General features: G+C 37.3%; 1 protein-coding gene across 1 annotated transcript in view; it reads right to left on the bottom strand.

Moving 5' to 3' along the window:
• Window positions 1-14,323, bottom strand: part of sh3gl3a (SH3-domain GRB2-like 3a) — a 58,481-nt gene extending 44,158 nt beyond the window's left edge. Inside the window, exon 1 of the mRNA XM_036586459.1 lies at window positions 14,088-14,323. Within this exon, the coding sequence (XP_036442352.1) occupies window positions 14,088-14,132 (45 nt within the window). The 5' untranslated portion in view covers window positions 14,133-14,323. The remainder of the gene's footprint in view (window positions 1-14,087) is intronic.
• Between the last annotated feature and the right edge of the window lie 6,448 nt (window positions 14,324-20,771).

The following is a 20,771-nucleotide window of genomic DNA, read 5'->3' as shown; positions in this document are numbered from 1 at the left end:
TGAATTTTCTCGAAAATGCACGCTGCACACTCTTGTTTGACTGTGTTCGAGCATATTCTAACACACAAAATGCCTTTTCATTTCTAGTGAACGCTATTCTTCAACCTCAAAAAAAAAAACATTAAAAATTAAACTTGGTTAGTTTTTACACATTTTGTTAAAATTTGAGATCATTTGAGGGAGAATGCTATTACACTACGAAATGATGTACATTTTTTGGGACACCCTGTATTATTGGTCGTATTATTCATATTATTGGTGCATGTAAACACACTCACAGATTCCAAAATACTTTATTTCTATACTATAACAAGATGTTTTTGGACCGTTTAACACAATATGAACATAATGATTGAAGAAAAAAACTGACATTTTTAATTGTGGTGTACAGGGTGAGTCAAAGGTTTAGACCTACACTCTTAAAAAAGATGGTTCTTCAAGGGTTCTTTGGTACAAGGAGTGGTTATACATAGAACCATTAACACTCAGAGGACCATCTACATGATTAAATAGTTCTCTGCATGGTGAAATGATTCTTCAGATTGATGGAGAATGTGCTGTATATGGTTCTATATAACACCAAAAAGGGTTCTGCTACTGTTATAAGCTTCACATCATAACAAAAGCAGAACCATGTTTCTGCTATACAGAACCACATACAACAAATTCTCAATCAATCTGGAGAACCATTTCACCACGCAAAGCCATTTAAGCATGCAAATGGTTCTCTGAGTGTATATGATTCTATAAAGAACCACTCCCTTTACTAAAGAACCTTTGAAGAATCATCTTTTTTTAAGAGTATGCCTGATTGTATGTATGCTAAGGCTTAAATGCTTGAAATTGGCATATAAATAGTGAAGCTGATGACCATGTAGGCCTGTGTCAGTGACAAAATCCTCTGTAACTGTAACTAGTTGTGGGCAATATAGCAAAAATATCATATTTTTGATACTCAAAAATGTTTTCATTAGTCATCACAATACTTTAAATATCATAATAATTTTAAAATTGCCATCAAAAACTTTTATCTTTTATTTGTGTTGATTCTACAAAGCACTTTTTCTTCTAGTAATTTTGTGACGGTTTCTAACACTGTATTAGATTGCGTGAACAAGCACAGTGATAGCGTCCAATTTCTGCATCCTTCTGTGACTGTGATATAAACAGAGTGATTCAGAATGGTTTGGCGTGAAATAGTTCAGATTTCTTTACAGTGGTGGTGATAGGAACCAGGGGTCGCCATGACTACAACAAACATATAACCATTTTATTTACTATCCAAAACCACCAGTAAACCTACACGTGTCTTATATGAAATGCTGATGATGGGAAAATAGTGGAAAATCTGAAATAATAAGTTTTCTATTTTGTTTATTGCTATTTTATATTCTATTTTGCTTCACCACGCCCTGCATGTATCCCTTCACCATGAGTGGATTAAAAATATGTAAAACAATGTCTGAGACATTAGTCAGTGTATTCATAATCATTTCATGCAGTAATTTTCTGTGAGGGAGCTTTTAGAGGTGGACGTCTGGTTCCTATCACCACCACTGTGAACAATTCTGACTTGGTAAGTTTCTCTAGAACAGAGCATTTCACACCAAACCACTCTGAATGACTCTGTTTAACTGTTTCTACAACAATGTCATCTATGCTAGGTGTGATAAATGCAGTGTTTTCTGGATATCACATCATCCAACATGTAAAAGTTCAGTTATCTTAGTGTGTTTGAACACCAGGGTCCTGAACTCTGTTTTCCGTCACCAGACACAGGGCTATGCCTTGCAGAATTTATTTCCAACAATAACTAAAAGAATCTAAACTAGAAGATGGATATTTGTGGTCACTTTTTGGTCTCTGGCCTATAATTCCTTATATGTTATTTCCATATGTGTTATGGTATCGTCTAAGATCTTCACTGTCACTCTGAAATGTGGAAATAGACAGTTCTGTGCTCGTCGCCACAACAAAATGGATGACCTGAGTCTCTGAAGAGCAGTTTACATTCCTCTCATTTCTCAGTTTAATAAACAGCAAGGTCTGGTCTCACTCTCAGAAGCAGAGAGACTGTTACAGCAAGGCCCAATCCCATTTCTTATTTTTACCCCTACACCCCTTGTTTTCGAGTGTCACCTTGCTCAGTTCCAAGGGGTAGTGGTTAAAATCTTCCCTATGAAATGGCACATTACTTCATTAACAGGTTATTAGTGGTGCTCTGGAGGTGACCCTGCCAGTTTGCAGTGATAGCAGAGGAGGGTAAAGTTCAGCAATCTTTGAAGGTATGATTCCCTAAATGTAACTAAAGCCCAGCAGCGGGCTTTAGTTACATTTAGGGAATCATACCTTCAAAGAGGGGCAATTATTTATTATTGCCCACCCTTAATTCTTCAGTGATATGAAGCTAAAGTAAGCTATTTGCCAGATTCTTGTTCGAATTTTCTCGTTCCACCTTAAATAGTGCAGCAGTTCTGATGCCTAATGTGCCAGAATGTAACTGCTGCACCATTTAAGGTGGAACAGGAAATTTAGCTAGCTAGCCACTGAGAAATCAGCAGACTACTAGTGATTTTTTATGCTTATTATGAAGAAAAGGACCATAATACACTAAAACAACATTAAACTATGATAATACAATGGTTATTGTAATTTTTAACAGAGAAAATTCTTACATTTGTTGGTTTCTTTGGTCACTCGCACAGCCATCTTGCCAGTTTTTCTTTTTTTCTCATAACACTTTGCTTGGAGTGTGCCTTTAAAAACCTCCGTTTGTAGTGTCATGTAGCCCAAACACTTCACCCTACCCCTTTATCTCAACAAAAATCGGGACACCCTAACACGGCAAAAATAGAAAATCACATTTACTCAACCCATTTTCAGCATTCACGATGTGCCTCATCAAATTTAGCTTTTTTTTGAGGTGAAAACAGACAAAATGCACCAGAAAAACAGCAAAGCCATATTTAAAAGGGCTGGAAAACTAAGAGTAATGAATGGAATAGTTGGACGGTTACAAAACTTAATACAGAAAAAGGAACAACTACAGGAAAGATCAATCAGTTGGTAAAAATAAATTAATAAATTAAATTAACTTAATCGGCTGCCATCCAACAAGCTTCTTTTAAGTAAGCAGATAATGCAGTTACTATGCACTGCTTGTTATTGTTGTTTACAGGCTGGACTGGGCAATATAATGATATTTTATTGTTATCATGATAAATTACATCACAATGTGCTTTTCTGAGCATATCATGGATATTATCAGTACTCACATAACTCAAACTAAATGTTTCATTACAAAGTGAGCACAATTAGGCCTGTTCAATTGGATTTAGTGCAGCGCAATTTGTAAAGCATTGAATAAAAATCATCATAGTGGCATGTTTATTATTATAGTTTCATTATAGGTTCTATTTTGTCTGTTCCAACCTCTCGGAAAAAAAAAAACAAAAGATCATGATGCATATTGTGTGTAGTGCTCAGTAATGTGGGTAATAAACATCTGCGTCTGGCATGAATAGAGCTCTTCTGAAGGAGTGGCTGTTTTGAATCGATCAGCTGCAATCAATATTGAATGAGGCCAGAACCATCCTGGAGCGCAGGATAAACACAGTCTCTGGCGAGAGTCACTGTGACCGGGGAAGAACCACAGCTTTTGCATAAATCAATGCTGTGCATACAGCTGGAAAAAGCATGCTTTCCCTCTTCTGACTTCAGCAGGGATGGAAGGCCATCCAGGCGTTTGGAAATCAAGAGTCGACTGTGTGCCAACACTGTAATTGCTTTGAGATTCATAATTATACAATATCTATTTTCTACAATGCACATCCTTCCACAACGCAGGACATCGGTAGGCAAAGCAATGAAAAACATTAGTAACAAAAAGTGAGTCACAATTTAGGTGTATATCAAGGGTAAAAATAAAAGCCTCACAGAAACATTGCAGTTTGTTAGACACTAAAAACAAAGGCTTGTTGCAGAAACATTTAGCAAAAGATGTTGTTTTCCTGCTAGTGCACGGGTGTCAAACTCAACCTCAAAAAGGGCCATTAAAAATGTCAACAAATTTGAGGGCCAGAGAGCGTTTATATCTACATACGCTAAAACATCAACAGCAAAATATAGCTACTTGTAGTGAACCTTTAAATATTACATGTGATTACTGAATATATTTAGGCTACATTAGCATCAGATAACTGTTAAGTCTCTTATAGTGTCCCCAGGATGTAGGTCTTTCAAACCTACCTGTGTGCTCGGTCTCAACACCTGACAAGTTCATTAATTCTTAATCAATTTTTGAGCTGCTGAGTGTTTATAGTGTTTATGTTGGTTGAACTGCAGCTGAAACACAGCTGGTTCGTTTGGTGATATGACGTGTGCAATTAGGTAGAAAACCGCTGTCCCATAGACTGTTGCTAAAAGCGGGATGTCAGCGCAAATTACATTGCAGTGCATGCTGGGGACTGTAGTGCTGCTGATTGTGAAATGGGCTAATATTAATAGGAAATCAAAATAATTTCGAGGACCAGATTGGATTGTGCCACGGGCCTGATCTGGCCCGCGGGTCTTATGTTTGACACATGGGTACTGAAGTATCTCACACAAGCCCTCCTTGTAATTCTGTGGGAACTGTCCCAGTGGTCGAGTAGGTAGACCGTTAATTAGGGCTGAACTATTTTGGCAAAATATCTAATTGCAATTTTTTTGATTAATATTGCAACTACGATTTAAACTGCAATTGTTTAAAATTGAGGTTTCAATTGATGTATGGGCTTTTTTTGGGTAAGAAGACAAGCATATATTTTGTCTGACTTGAGACTTGAACTGCTAACACAGTGCTCCAGCCCGCCAGTTATTTGTGGTTGTGATGTCACAGCAGTTCACAAGCTCTATATTATTAGGTAAAATTTTCCTATTTAAAACTAGCATCATATAAACATTGTTGATAATACACTGTAAGACTATAATAAAAATTGCAGCTCTTGCAATTTGAAAATTGCACTCAAATTCAAATTGCGATTTTGGTATAAAAACAATTAATCTTTCAGCCCTACTGTTAATGTTTCAGCATTTCTTCCCGGTTTAGTTAACGTTAAATTAGAGCGGATCTCGTGTCACGACTCCAACGGTTCCTATTATTTGGAACAAAAATCGGAGTCGACTCTTTAGTCTTTCTCCAGATTCAAAGAGGAACCTGAAAACCAGAAAACTGCAGTAACACCAGTTTTAAGCTGAGTAATACCAATACAAGTGTCACATCATACTGTACAATGCCAGATAAGGAACAGAAACAGCAGTGATCTAATCTCAGATTCACATGTACGACAATCTCTTACAAAAGCCTCATTTCCACTAGTGCAATAGAGCTTATGTATATTAATAATGATGACTCACCAGCTCTAGAGTACGCTCAACTTTAACCCTTAGAAGAGGACGTGACACTTTCCTTTCACTACACTATATAATGTAATTACTAAGGATGTGATTAAATATTTAGACCGTTTCACAACATATTTTATGTTTTGTGTAGTTGTGAATGGTCGTATTTGTCTTATTTGCTGAAATTTAACCTTAAAGATTTTTTCATTGAAAAGCAATGTGTTTAGTAACCCTAAAGAAAGAGATCAGTTTTATAGTTATAGTTAATTAGATTCATATTCCACTGACAGTGACACTGTTTTTACTTTCCTCTTCTATTTACAAACATCAATGTGGTTTGAAAGTTTAGACCCTGCACTTTCCACAGAACTGTTATTGAGGCACAAGTGATGAAATGATTACCATAAAATGACATCATGCTTTTATTATGCCTGGCCACTTCTACATATTAACTGAATTCTGACTTGAGTTTGTACCGAAGCAGCGCAGCCAAGCTGCCTCTCCCAGCGCTGTATTGACTCAGAGTTACTAAGTTACTGAGCCAAGCCTCATCTCCACCTCATATCTATCCAAGCTCTGAAGCCACGCTACACAGTTTTTAGTCTGATTTTTAATACAATTTGCCCCTTTCAACAGACCTTCACTATCAAAAGTTTAGAAGGTTAAAAGGTTTAGAAGTGACTGATCGAGAGGCCTCTCGATATTTTCAAATGTTTGATTTTTACAACTGAAACCATTCTGCAGTGAGAGATGGTCAGCAATAAACCAAACAAGTGATTGAGGGAACAGCCAATCAGAGAGCTCAGAGAGAAAAAAGCAAGTGTTGGGGGATGAAGGAGCTGATTGTTGAATGCTGGAGTGTCTTTATAGCTTCAGTGACTTTATAATAACTAGGTGCTTCATGAAAATGTCTTCTTAAAAAATAAAATCTTCCTGAATGTTCCTTTTTTCATTAATACAGTTAGTTACATTCATGAATACAGTTAATTAATACATACAAGTTAAATTATTATTCTTCAAAAAGCTTCTTAAGAATGAAGAAGAGAACCAAAGAAACCCACAAATGTGAGACTTTTCTCCATCAAAAAATTAGGATAACCACTGTATTATTTTAGTTTAATGGCGTTTCAATGTATTATGGTCCTTTTTCTTATAACAAGCATAAAAAATCACTAGTAGTTTACTGATGTCTCAGTAGCTAGCTAGCTAAATTTCCCGTTCCACTTTAAATGGTGCAACAGTTACCATTTAAGGTGGAAAGGGAAAATTTGAACGAGAATCTGGCAAATAGCTGACTTCAGCTTCATATCACTGAAGAATAAGGGGTGGGCAATAATAAATAATTGTCCCCCCAAAGGCATATGATGTCCTAAATGTAACTAAAGCCCAGCAGTGAGGTTGCTGAACTTTACCCTCCTCTGCTATCACTGCAGACTGGCAGGGTCGCCTACAGAGCACCGCTAGTAGCTGTTAATGAAGTAATGCTCTTTTTATTTGAGGGTCCCATTTCATAGGAAAGATTTCAACCACTACAACTTATAACTCAGTTCCAAGTGACAAGGTGGCACTTGAAAACAAGGGGTAGGGGTAAAAATAAGAAATGGGACTGTTCTTAAGACTTTAAGAATTGACAGTGTAAACCTTTTAAACAGTGACTTCTAATGAATTTCACAAAGTATTATTGTTAAAATAAACCAAGGACGATTGTCCTGTTGCCTGTTTCCTCCACTATCACCTCCAGTTCTTGTTTGCTAATTTTTAGTTGAATGTTTGGTTTGATTTTGTTTGCCACTTTGCCGTCCTCCTGCGCTGATGTGTTTAAACTGGAAAAACAGTTACTGGAAATAAGAAAGAATTTCTGGTAATCTGTAAAATGTAGCATGATATTGTCTACATGACAAATAACCTGCAGCATACTTACAAATGATTAATGAAAGAAGAACTTAATTTTTTAAAAGAATTTCATTTAAGAACAATGGGTCCCAATCATCAACCATTCTTAAGAAGAAATTTCTTCTTAAAACCCACTTACACATTTTTAATGAAGATTCTGACAGTCACCAGTGTTTTCTTATTTGGGGTTTGATCTTAGGTAAGAAAAGAATTTACACACACTCAAGAGCAAAAAGGCAAGAACAGTTCTGCGCTTTAAGAACACATCATGAATCTGATGCAGACATTTTTAGGACCTTTCTCAAGAACATATTTAAGAACAAACTTAGGAAAATGTTGGTGAAGTGGCCCAAAGTTTTGAAGCTCCTAATGTTTGTAATGTATGTAGAACCATATTTAACAAATGAATGTAAAATATTTTTATTGTGCAAATAAAAAACAGAACTGAACTATACCTAGATAACTCTGAGGTTAGCGCATGTAAGCATGCAGCAGCTTCCCTGGCTCAGCAAAAATGGTGCCAAATGTTGTTAAAACCCAAATTTCTAAAGTGATTTGTTTCGTACGTGTCTCATAGGTTCACTCATGCTCACATCTCCAAGTGTTAGACTCTGCCAGAGTTCAGAAAATACTGAACAGTCTTATATTGAGCTTGAGCCCAGAGAAATCAGCAGTGTTTCTGGACGTTGTTCACATATGACCACCACTGTGCATAGCACTTAACTTGCAGTCTTAATGGTAAGTATTCCCGAGCCCCCAAGTCACGGGCTTCGTCCTATTATTGCTCATAAGGGACTCGGCCTTTCCTGGATGCTCCTTGTATATCCAAACATGACCACATCACTTGTTTAAGATTTTTTGAACATTTCAAAATGTTCTTAGTCTTTTAACTGCTCCAGTTTTATGGAACATGTTCCAGACAACAATTTCAGAATGAGCGTATACTTATAAAAAAAACAATGAAGTTGATAAGATAAAACAGTAAATACCTTGTCTTAGTATTGTTTCCATACAAACACAGATCGAAGTAGAGTTATAAATCACTGCTTCTGTTTTGATTTGCATTTTACCCACTGTCCCAAATTTTTGGAATTTGGTTTGGAAATACATTCATTCCATATAAAACTGAGAAGACACATGTAGGTTCACTGGTGGTTTTGGATAGCAAATAAAATGGCTTTATTTGTGTTGTACTCATGGTGACCCCTGGTTCCTATCACCACCACTGTAAAGAAATCTAAAGCATTTCACACCAAACCACTCTGAATCACTCTGTTTACATCTCAAACACTGAGTTATGCAGAAATTTTGAAAAATTAGTGGAATTCCCCTTGAAATGAAATTCGCTGCTTGACAAATCACTCAGGATTCATGCACTGCGTTCTGGCTGCTTATTTTTCCACACTGCAGCATAATTAATTACTTCTTTCCTGCATGTATTTTCAAGCCAAATCTGTTGCTTGGTTTCAAAATAAACACATCCATGAAGACGATACAGGAGTGTGAAATCAAGCACCACCAGATTACAGAACAGTTTCTACATGCAGGCCATCAGGACTCTGAACATCTCACACATCAGCCCTCCCTCCAGCCACCATGACACCTGAGACTCCATGAACACAAGCATCTGACCATTGATGGTTCTTTGCATGGTGAAATGGTTCTTCAGATTGATGGAGAATGTGTTTTAAACAGAGCACATTGTTATGATGCCAATGTCAAGCTTGTATGCAACAGCATATAGAACCTTTTCAAAAAGGTTCTATATAGATCCACATACAACACATACTCCATCAATCTAAAGAACCGTTTTACCATGCAAAGAACGCTTTAAGCATGCAGATGGTTCTTTATAGATGCACTCTCTTTACTAAAGATACCTTGAAGAGCTAGCTTTTTAAGTGGACGTCTAAATGATAGGACTGTATATTTTTATACTGCATATGAAAAGTTCATTTGCAAAAATGATAAACACCTTTAAAACAATGAGCTGACTGTCGTGAGTTATTCTTAACACGCAGTGCATTCTGAAATAAGTTGTGTCACTAAAGCTGTTATTGTTTGTTGTCAAGGCCTTGCAAGTTCACATTTTACAGCAGAAACGGTCAAACATCAGCACTGTTCTCAAGCAGAACCTGATAAATCCGTTCAGCCAATCAGCACACAGTATCCTGGTCAGGTGAAATTGAAACAGACAAAAAAGAACCACAAATGTTGTGTTTAAAAAATAAAATAAAATAAAAACTATGAATGCAATGATTTTTGTTCAATACTTCACACATTGCATCGCACCAAATCCCACCATACAGGCGTAAGTATGTAATTAGAACTGTTATAACACTCTTACACTATTATTTTTTTCTCTGTTAAACAGCAGTTCAACCAATTTATCAAAATGTGCACATAATTCAGTGGTTGAGATGTAAACAGAGTCTCTTTGTAATCAAACATGCTCTTTAAGTACTGGTGACTTCCACAATGTTTGTCATATTGTGAGGTAATTTATCACATTAATGATAAAGTATTATCATATTGCCCATCCCTAGTTCCAGTTAAAAAAAAAACATGGTTCCAAGGTCTAGCTGCTTTTATATCATCAGTATTTGTTATTCATAGAACTTTACAAGACCTTGAAGCACCTAAAAGGAGTAACTCAATGAAAACAGGAAAGGTCAGAATAAAAAGGAAAGGCTTTACAAAGATGAATGGCACGCATCAGGAAGAAGTACGCTTCGACAAGTTAAGCCTTCGTAATATGACTAATCCAGTATGACTAATAGCATCTAAACATGAGTATCTATCAAAACCTTTTAAGATGCTTAAATTGCCATATCTAATAGATGCGTAATTATAAAAAGGGTGGAATATAATTTTCATGGCAACATAGTGTTTTGTCGCTTATGTAAATATGCACATAACTCAGTTACCAATTAGTGAACAATAGCAACCAGCTGTGCCAAACAGTGGAACATGTTCCACTTAAACATAATAACAGGAAAGTTAATTCGGTGTTTATGTTTTGTTTTTTGCCTTCAAATCCATAAAACCAGCAAAATGAAAGCAGCGAGTAGACACAGCAGGGGTTGAAAACAAAGCTGGGAAAAAACAGCACTGCATCAAAAGATAAGTGGCAGAGTGAACAGGTCAAAACCCACACAGGAAAATATACTCACACAGTTCAGGTAAAGCCTACTACAGTTGCAATTACTACAGATAGGAAACTACAGAATGACTCATGTGCTAATCACACAGGCAGTGTACATGTCAGTAAACAGCAAAGGAATAAGGAATAATTATACATACATTCCACAGTACAATACGTATTGTGGTTTTTGCACCATTATACAATAGATTTACAGTACAGAGGAGAAAAGGAAAAGCTTATTTTGAAAAGTGGAAATCAAAGAGGAGTTGTACCGATTTAAAAAGATGAAGATGTAAACAGAGTCATTCAGAGTGGTTTGGTGTGAAATGCTCCATTCCAGAGAAACTTACCGAGTCAGAATTGTTCATAGTGGTGGTGAGAGGAACCAGACGTCCACCTCTAAGAGTCCCCTTCCAGAAAGTTATTATGTGAAATGGTTATGAATTCACTGCCTAATGTCTGAGACGTTGTTGTTGCAATAGGATTTTGGCCTATCTAAGACATATCTGTTCATGATGGAGGGATACATGCATTTTGTGAGGCAAAACAGTCCCCAAAGAAAACTTATTTTTTTATATTTATTGTATTTCACCCTGTGTTAGTTTGTGCCGCCACATGACATTGATCATGACATTGGTTTGAATCAAAGATTACTCAAAGACATTGTGGCCTAAAAGGTATATATTTTTTAAATAAATTAATGGCATGAAGATACCAGCAGGGTGTTGAGTGGCAAAATAGTTTTTTTCAGATGTGTCAAAATTTGACCATCATCAACATTCCATATAAAACTCAAAATACGTGTAGTTTCACTGGTGGTTTTGGATAGTAAATAAACTGTCTATATCTGTGTTGTAGTCATGGTGACCCCTGGTTCCTATCACCACCACTGTAAAGAAATCTGGACCATTTCACACCAAACCACTCTGAATGACTCTGTTTACATCAAGTCAAGTCAAAGTTTATTTATATAGCACTTTTTAAAACAGGTGTTGTTACAAAGCAGCTTTACAGAAAAATCCGGGTCTAAGCACCCATGAGCAAGGCGACTTTTATATTTATTAATACCTCAACTATTGAATTATGTGCACATTTTGATAAATTGGTTGAACTGCTGTTTAACAAAGAAAAAATTTATAGTGCTATGAGTGTCATAACAACATGATATAATTTTTTCTAAAGCAAATTGCTATTTTTAAGAGAATAGCCCATGTTAGCTTACAAAGCAAAAAAAAAGAAAGAAAAAAAAAAAGAAAAAGCTGATAATCTATAGTGACTTTGCTAACATAGCTGTGGTCAGAGAAGCAAATGAAGCCTAGCATGTTCCTTTAAAGCTAACGGTTTCATGTTTCTGTAGAAAGTCACGTATTACCTGGTCTTTGCTGATCACATGGCTCATAAAAACAACACAAGGAAGTCTCGCCTGTACCCTTCTAATCAGAGTAGAAAATACAGGCTCAAGTGTAAGACTGCTCATAGCTTTCATTTTCATCACGAAAACAGTACTGTGCAGAAGTCAGAGACCACCCTTCATTGATTTCATTTTCAAAATGACCATCAAGTACAAGTTATTCATTTTCCAGGAGATAATTCTGAGGAGATTAGATATAAGAAAGGTCACTTGCACCAAGAAAGATAAAGTCAAGGAAAATAAGTGAAAAAACAAGAGTGTCCAAAAAACTTTAAAAAGCTACAGAATAAACGGGACTCTTCAAAACCACCACAAGACCTGGTTGACACCAAAACTGCCCCCATCAGATAAACAGCACTTAAAGCTTTCATCTTTGAGAGAGAGGACAAAATCAAGCTGCTTCAGATCTGAAAACATCCACAGGTTTTTCTGTCCATCCTTCCACTTTGAGAAGACAACTCAGCGCTATGGGTCTGAAAGGATGTGTAGCTGTCAAGAAGCCTCACTGAGAAAAGGAGATGGACACATCAAACAAAGAAGCTGAACAATGGACTGACCACCCCAGAGTCCAGACCTCAGTATCACTGAATGTGTCTGAATTACTTCAGAAAATAATCAACCAACTTCTAAGACTGAATTTTGGAGGTGTGTCTGCAGATTTCTTTGAGAAACTGCAAGTGAGTCTCCTGAAAAGAATGGAAGCTGGAATAAAGGTAGAGTTTCACACTAAATACTGAAAAATGTGAAGTTCTTCTTAGTTTTAGAGGCTTCTGTGTATTTAATAAGTCTGTATGTAACATTTCATGCTTGCTAACATTATGTAATATTCAGTTACATCTTACTGTGTCTAGGGCTGCAGCTATTTCTCAGTATAGCTGACATCTCTTTCTTACTCTGTGCACCACCTACAAATCCCTATTGCTGAGTTAACACCTACGGTGTTCATTTAAATAGAGCTGATCCACTCAACTTACATAATTTCCATATACAAGTACAATATACATCCACACAATTCTGTCTTTTAGCTTACTCAAGTCTGACAGCAATATGCCAATATAACATTTATTATTTATGGAGAAGCGACGTACACATTTGAATCGAGTAAATTCAATGCAATTCACTTTGGTCTTCAGTGAACTAATTCAGCTGGAGATTATACTGTGTTCCACCAATCTGGGCATGCCAAAGGCCTCCTACCTCCCTTTCTGAACATTCTCCCACACAAGATTATACACCTTTATACCCTCACTGGAGGAAACGAACACTGCCAAACAACATCCACACACCTGCTCAGGTTCTCCGCCACTTGTAAGCCATCATTACCTTCTTACAAGTAAAGGTCCAGATGGTCCCTAGAGCCTGAACGCCAGCTGAGCCTTTCCTTTCAGCGTGAGCCACAGGTTCCCTGAAAATACTCCTTTACAGAAATGTATTATTAGTCAGTAGCAGCTTAATTACCTCATATAACTGGGTTTTTCAGTCTCTGAAAGCCAAAGCAAGTCGTGAGGAGCAGCTAGGCCCCATAATTCATATCTTTAGGCCTCTGTGTTTGTAATACCAGAACATTTAATAATGTTCCTTGCATTTGTAGGCAGAAAACAAGCTTATTGTATCTGTATCATCCCCAAAATCCCTCCTGTTGATGACCCAGGCCAGAAAAATGAACATCCAGCACTGGTAACACAATGCAAGTCTACTCTCATTGTGTAGCTTGGAGCTAACTTGCTATCTTAATAATAACAAAAGAGTGAGAGCAGAGCCAAGAAGAACAAATAACAATATGGTTGTACTGGAAATAGATTTAAACAGACCTACTTTTCTTAATGAGGGAAGGAAATTATGGATTTAAAACAGGTTTTAGATCAATTGCATGGCGCATCTTTGCTGCTGCAGTCCGAAGAAAACAACTGGGGCAGCAGCAGACAAGACTGGAGGAGCAGCACATCACAAGGATGCTTTTAAACACTCTCGGGTGGATTTAGGAGCGGAGTCTTGTGAAACGTGAAAGGAAATGAGAGAACATGAATGTAGAGAAGCTTGAAGCTGTGGCGAAACCAACAGAAACGGAACGAGGCTGAAGTCGGTTTCCTATTCGCCAGCTTCTTGCTCGAATTTTCCCGTTCCACCTTAATTGGGCGCCAGAACGTAACCGCTGCACCATTTAAGGTGGAACGGGAAAATTCGAACAAGATGCTGGTGAAGAAGAAAGCTGACTTCAGCTTCGTCAAAAACGGAACTCGGGCGTCTCCTTCTTACCTGACTGGCTTTATGAAACTGCTTCTTCAAGCCTGCTACCGACATCCTCAACACAAAAAGTGGAAGCAGAGAGCCAAAAGGAGAGTTCAAACAGTTCAAAAATGTAAAGTAATCCTTCACGGGTCGCCTAGGAATCACAGCAGACGAGCTCTTGCTTGAATGAGTGTTGCCTGTGGCTGCATGTCGCGGTGGGTTTTTGGACTGTTATCTTTTGCTCTCTTTTTTTTTTTAAGACCCACCCGTATTCCGACAAAAGCCCGCCTCCTGCTCTGGGATTGGCTAGTAGCGTGCCGCCTGCTGCTTCTGATTGGCTGTCGGTTTAAATTCACAAGCACGCCGCCGATTGGACGGTTCGCGTCACCATGGCAACGGCAGAAACAGAAACTAGCATTTAGCATTTACAAAAATTACATTTTATTATATTATATGCTTAAATGGTTCTTCAGATTGATGGAGAATGTGTTGTATATGAACTTTTTGAAAATGGTTCTGTATAGCACCAAAAAGGGTTCTTCTATTGTTAAAAGCTTGAAATCATACCCAATAGTAAACAAATAACACTTTTACCCACTATATAGAACCATTTTCAAGAAGGTTCTATATAGCATCATACACAACATACTCTCCATCAGTCTGAAAAAGACCTTCAACCGGGCAAAGATCTATTTAAGCATGCAAATGGTTCTTTGAGTGTTCATGGTTCATAGAACCATTGTCTTCACTAAACAACACTTAAAGAACCATCTTTTTAAAAGTGTAGGCTGGGATGGTTCTTCTGTGTAGGCTGTGAAATATTTCTTATTCCTTCTTTCTTATAAATGTCTTACTACTTACAAACAAAGAGTGAATAATAGAAAAATATTACTACTGATTGATTGAGTGGTCTTGTGAATGTGGTTTTACTGCCCATCACAAGGAAGAAGGTAGAATTATTGTATTTTGTTGGGTTTAGTAAAGTATATATGGAAAACTGATACAATAAGGATTTCAAATACATGACATATATTAGCATGTATGGATTTCACTTACATATCCAACTTATATTCGTCACATATGGGCATACATGCGACATATATGACAACTTATTTGAAATTGTCCATTTTCAAACATGAGACATACTGATATTTCAGCTGTATATTCCCATATACAAACATGTTTGTAACACATTTAACAATGTATAATAGCAAAAAAGTACATTTCATATACGGAAGGCAAATATAACTCATATATGCTAGCTTCAAGCCATATATTATAAGGATTTTATGCATCTCAAGTCATTAATTTCAGTGAAGTACCAATATTTTGGAGTATGATCGTAGACTACAACACCTACCACTAGCCAATCATAACGCAGGAGGCGTGGCTTTCCGGAAAACGGGTGGGAAAAATACACAGCGCTGCTGCTGATACAAATCACGTGGATCGGTGGGAATCCATAGACGTCAGTGGAGAAACCCCTCCATAAAAAGCATTTAAACTATGAACAATGTCACCGTGCAAATGCTGCTGAAAAGGCAGCAAGACAGCTTCTCATAGTGTTATACTGGAGATCTGATAAAGAGTTATATCTCAGATATGGAGTAATTAAGGTGCCGCTGTGGGGAAAAAGGGTCATCACGCTTAGCTTTGTAAAGTGGCTCTTTGCTGTCCTCCAGTGGCCCCAGTTAGACCAAAGGATGCTGATGAAGAATGAAGACTGTAAGTCCAACATAATCAGTCTGGAGTTGAAAATATATATTACAATTATATGGTATACCAAAAAACTACTGTTATTATTATCATTATTATTATTATTATTATTAGTAGTAGTAGTAGTAGAAGTAGTAGTAGTAGTAGTAGTATTGCTAGCTTCTTTATATTCACACATTCACTGTTTTTAAATTGTTTTCAAAAGGTAAGTGTATTTGGGTTTATCAAGTTAGCCACAATACAGTAAAATTTATATCATAGGACATTTTCTTTTTTGCTCCCTCACCACCTCTATAAGCCATAAGGCTGAGGAGATATACTATCATAATTGTGAAAAAAAATAAAAGAGAAGAAAAACGACCACTCAACCACCGAATTATGCAGAAATTGAAAAATTAGTGGAATTCCCCTTTCGCTTTTCTGCAATAATTTGCACCTCATTTCTGAATCACTGCAAGATTTCTCTTCAGTCCTCTGCACTTGTTTGTATTTTGTATTTTGTATTATGCATATCAAGCCGCCCTTAATTCATCTTTTTAAGGTCCACACCTATATTCATTCATTCATTCATTCATTCATTCATTTAACTAGAGAAAGCTATGGGCACCCTAATTATCTATCTATTTTGCCTCACAATGCCCTGCATGTATCCCTCCACCATGAATAGATTTGAAAAAAATATGTCTTATCAATGCCAGAATCTTATCTCAAAAACAATGTCTCGGACAAAAACAATGACTCTGACTCTGTAAGTTTCTCTAGAATGAAGCGTTTCACACCAAACCACTCTGAATGACTCTGTTTACATGTTAATCATTTAATTATGCAGAAAATTTGACACATCAGTGAAATTCCTCTTTAACATATTCGGTAAGCTGGAATGTTTGCATTTTCAGCTGAATAGTTTGTTAGGAGCTGGAGCTGGAAGCAAAGTTTACATTTCATTTGTAGCAGGGATGTTTAAGTTGATTAGGTAGATGTGCAAGTTTGTGCCCCACTCTTTGTTGTGCACCAACCAGCAGGTGGCAGTATTTACCATATTTGGCACAGCCAAAAGTATATAAACTGATGTTGATATAATGCGTGTCAGTCATGTGGAAATTATGTGCACACTTGAATTGAGCAAATTGAGAGTATTTCTTAAGTGTAGTTGTGTATCTTCCAAAAGTGTTGGCACCCCAAAAATACTGACAAATTGAAATGCTGACAATGCGCTTGGGTAATCAGATAATGGGGAATGTCTACATGAGTCAGCAATCAGTAATCAAGCATCATGCCAGAGCTTTTTTTTTTTAAAAACATTGAGCCCCTTTGTCTGAAAATATATACACACATCATCTAGAAGACTTAAATCCTTAATTTGGTCAAGCATGTAGTCAGTTTCAGCATCGCTCCAAAAGTGTTTTGCTGCCGTCACGTGGCAGTGCTGCTTGCTTATTTCTGGTACTGCCGTCTGTTTTCGCACATGTGCAGACTGAGAAATCCGAAAGAAATCAGAGTAAAAGTTTAAATCAGAGTTTACATGAACAGAAATCAGAGTGTGCTGTTTACATGACAATTCAGATAACTGCAGAAATCTGATTATGATCGGATTATTGAGTGCATGTAAACATACTTGTTGACATTGCTAAAGGTAAGTCCATATGAATTGGCTCTGCACTACTTGATCAAATGGAAATGAGTGAAGAGGATAATAATAATTATAATAATCATCATCATCAGAGAATAGTCAACTTCAGATGCTCCTAAAACCACAGTTTGATGAACATTGCTGTGAGAAACTCCACATTCCAGAGGGATTTGAGCAAGACTGCACTGAAAACCACAGCTAAACTCTAGAGGAAATGCTTAATCGCTGTGTTTAGGGGTGATTTCCTCTGAGACAGTGTGAGAGGAAGAACTGCGAATGGAAACTGAGATGATAAAAAAATAAAAAGGGACATTGTCTTTAAATACAATAGCAGGGCTCATTCATCATTTTTCATTTCCATCACTGTGTTTATGCTGCGGTAGTCAAACAAATTAAAGGGTTAACTCTGAGGCAGTCTATCATTATCAGATGGTTCTTTCTGTGCTGCATTTTCTCAGCCAGGCGTGAGATATTTCCTTGTTGGACAAGGTCCCATCAATGCTGGAGGAGCTGGGAGGGAGTAGAGATGGATCAGAACTGCCTGCATGGAGGCACCAGGCATGTAATGTTGCTAAGAGCAAAGCATCGTGGTCATATCAAAACTTCCTTATTCATTTTTTCTTTCTTTTTCTTTTTTTTTTACCTTGTTTTATAACAACAGCTGCCATTTACACTGCATGAGCATTGTATGATGAATAGACCAATACCATTGTTTAAAATGACCTGGAACAGAAGCTGGTGCTCCAAAACTCTCCTGTTCTTCTAGATTTTGATAAGTGGCTCAATCTGAATGAGTGTAATACCATAAAACTCTTCACAAAACATTCAGAAACACGCATCACCCTGTACAGCATCACGAGCATAAACACTGCTCAAAGAAAGCCATCTAAAATATTACATGTCAGTAATTATCACTAAGAATATATTATAATCATTGAGTCGCATGTTAATAATTTAAGCACATACAGTCGTACGCAAAGGTGAAAATCAGTTGCTTAAGTGACTAAATTTAACAGCATAATGGTGAAATAACATTAAAGGGGGTTAATTATATGTACTTACATGTGTAAATTCATAATGTGTAAAGTTAATAGAAAAAGCAACTATTTATATTGTGCAAAAGTCAGACACCACCCTTCATCTATCTTCGTCTAAATCTGCTGACACACCTCCAAAGTTCAGTCTTAGAAGCTGGTTAAACATTTTCTGAAGTATTCAAACACATTCAGTGATGTTGAGGTCTGGACTCTGGGGTGGTCAGTCCATTGTTCAGCTTCTTTGTTTGATGTGTCCGTCTACTTTTCTCAGTGAAGCTTCTTGACAGCTACACGTCCTTTCAGACCCATAGCGCTGAGTTGTCTTCTCACAGTGGAAGGATGGACAGAAACACCTGTGGATGTTTTCAGATCTGAAGCAGCTTGATTTTCTCCTCTCTCTCAAAGATGAAAGCTTTAAGTGTTGTTTATCTGATGGGGGCAGTTTTGGTGTCTACCAGCTCTTCCAGATGGGTGTTAGGAGCCACATTTTCTTTGTAGCTTTTAACTTTTGGAAACTTTTCATTTATTTTCCTTTGACCTCCCCCTTCCTTATCCAATTGGATTATCTTATATCTAATCTAATCAGAAATATTTCCTGGTTTACCATTGAAAAGCCTTTTTAGTGAACGATTAAGCTTAATATTAGTTCAGGAAAACAGCCCAGTGTATTAGATGTATGAATTAAGATTATATACTGTCAATTTAAATGTTTTTTCTATCCATTTTTTAATGGTTTTCACCAACTTCAACACAAAACTGAGCTGAATAGACACTAAATATAGCTAAACATAAATACGTATGGTTACTTGTAGATTTTAATGCTAAAATATACAACTATATAAAATACACAGCCATTTTTGTGGGTGATCTCAATAAAGCTGTATATGTGGTGAAACTGAAGGACTAGCTCTACATGTCTAGACATTCTTTATTGCTCTCACTGTGACTCCTATAGCTACTTCAGCATGACTAATGGCTGTAATAAAAGCTTTGGTGAGCATATGTGCGTTGTGAAACACTGTTGTGATGACCTTTGTTCAGAGGTGTGTCGTAACTAGTTCTACTTACTCGGTTCAGTAAATGTACAACTGTAAAAGTTTGATAGGTTTGTACTTTGCTGAGTATTTTTTAAGTGATACTTTTACTGCTACTCAAGTACATTAGTGAGTAAAGCAATCAGCTGTCCTCAGTTCCATTTTAGTCAGTGACGTTTAGTTCCTAAATCTCTTTGTAGGGTTTAATGTCATTGTGTTGAGTTGGTTCAGCTCCTCTTTTGCTTTACTGTTGGTCACTCTTCTCACTTTGGAGCTTTAGCTTTTTATTTAAAGGATCTAAAAAGAGAAGAATAGAGTCTGACAAGTTTTGTGCCTCTGCTAATAGATGCTGAATTGAAGCTACACTGTACTTCTCTGTAGTCGAGTCATTATTTCATTGGAGTTTGGGTTTCCTCTGACTTTGTTTAGGCTGAATCATGTCGGGAACAGACTGAGGAATGGAGTGGGTGGAGTTTAGGCCTTTGGCAGGTGTAATCTCAGCACTTTTTTCCGCACTGTATCACTTTCGTGGGAGCAAAGAAATTCAAGATGGACAAGATGTACCACTTTCTGAACAGTATGAACTTTGTAGCCCCTCAAATGCTGGCTGAGTCACTCTGGACGATTATATTACACAATAGCATATCCTAACTGCTGACATAAGTTCTGGTAATGGCTGGAATTCCATCACTTTCCTCACTACCATGATGCGTTTCTCCCTATGTGTTGTCACACTGGAGCTATGCTAAGCATTACGTTAGTGGTATTACACTGACCAGTGCACATGATTTGGGTCACATACACTCACTGACCACTTTACTAGAAACACCTACTCTGTGCTTCCACTGACTGAACACTTTATTAGAAACACCTACCTTGTACTTCCACTTACTGGCCACTTTATTAGGAGCACCTACCTTCTATCTCCACTAACTGGCCACTTTATTGGAAACACCTACTGTGTACTACCACTAACTGGCCATTTTATTAGAAACACCTACTTTACAGGTCCACTATGTAGGTGTACATTTACAGACTGTAGTCCAGTTTATCAGCCCCCCTCCACACCATCCATCAGTGGTCAGTTTCTGATCACAGGTTGTCCAGATATTATTTGGGTGGTGTTCCATTCTCAGTACAGCAGTGACACCGGTATGGTAGTGCCATGGTAGTGTGTGTGGTGCTGGTTCAATGGATCAACACCCAAAAATATCTAGACAAGAGAAGCTCTGTGGTCAGAAACTGACCATTGATGAAGGGCAAGAGGATGCCTAACCCAATGTGCACCTGCAGA

This window comes from Colossoma macropomum, unplaced genomic scaffold (genome assembly GCF_904425465.1).
Source record: "Colossoma macropomum unplaced genomic scaffold, Colossoma_macropomum, whole genome shotgun sequence".
Taxonomy (NCBI): Eukaryota; Metazoa; Chordata; class Actinopteri; order Characiformes; family Serrasalmidae; genus Colossoma; species Colossoma macropomum.
The sequence above is the reverse complement of the archived record's forward strand: the minus strand, read 5'-3'. Positions and strand labels throughout refer to the sequence as shown.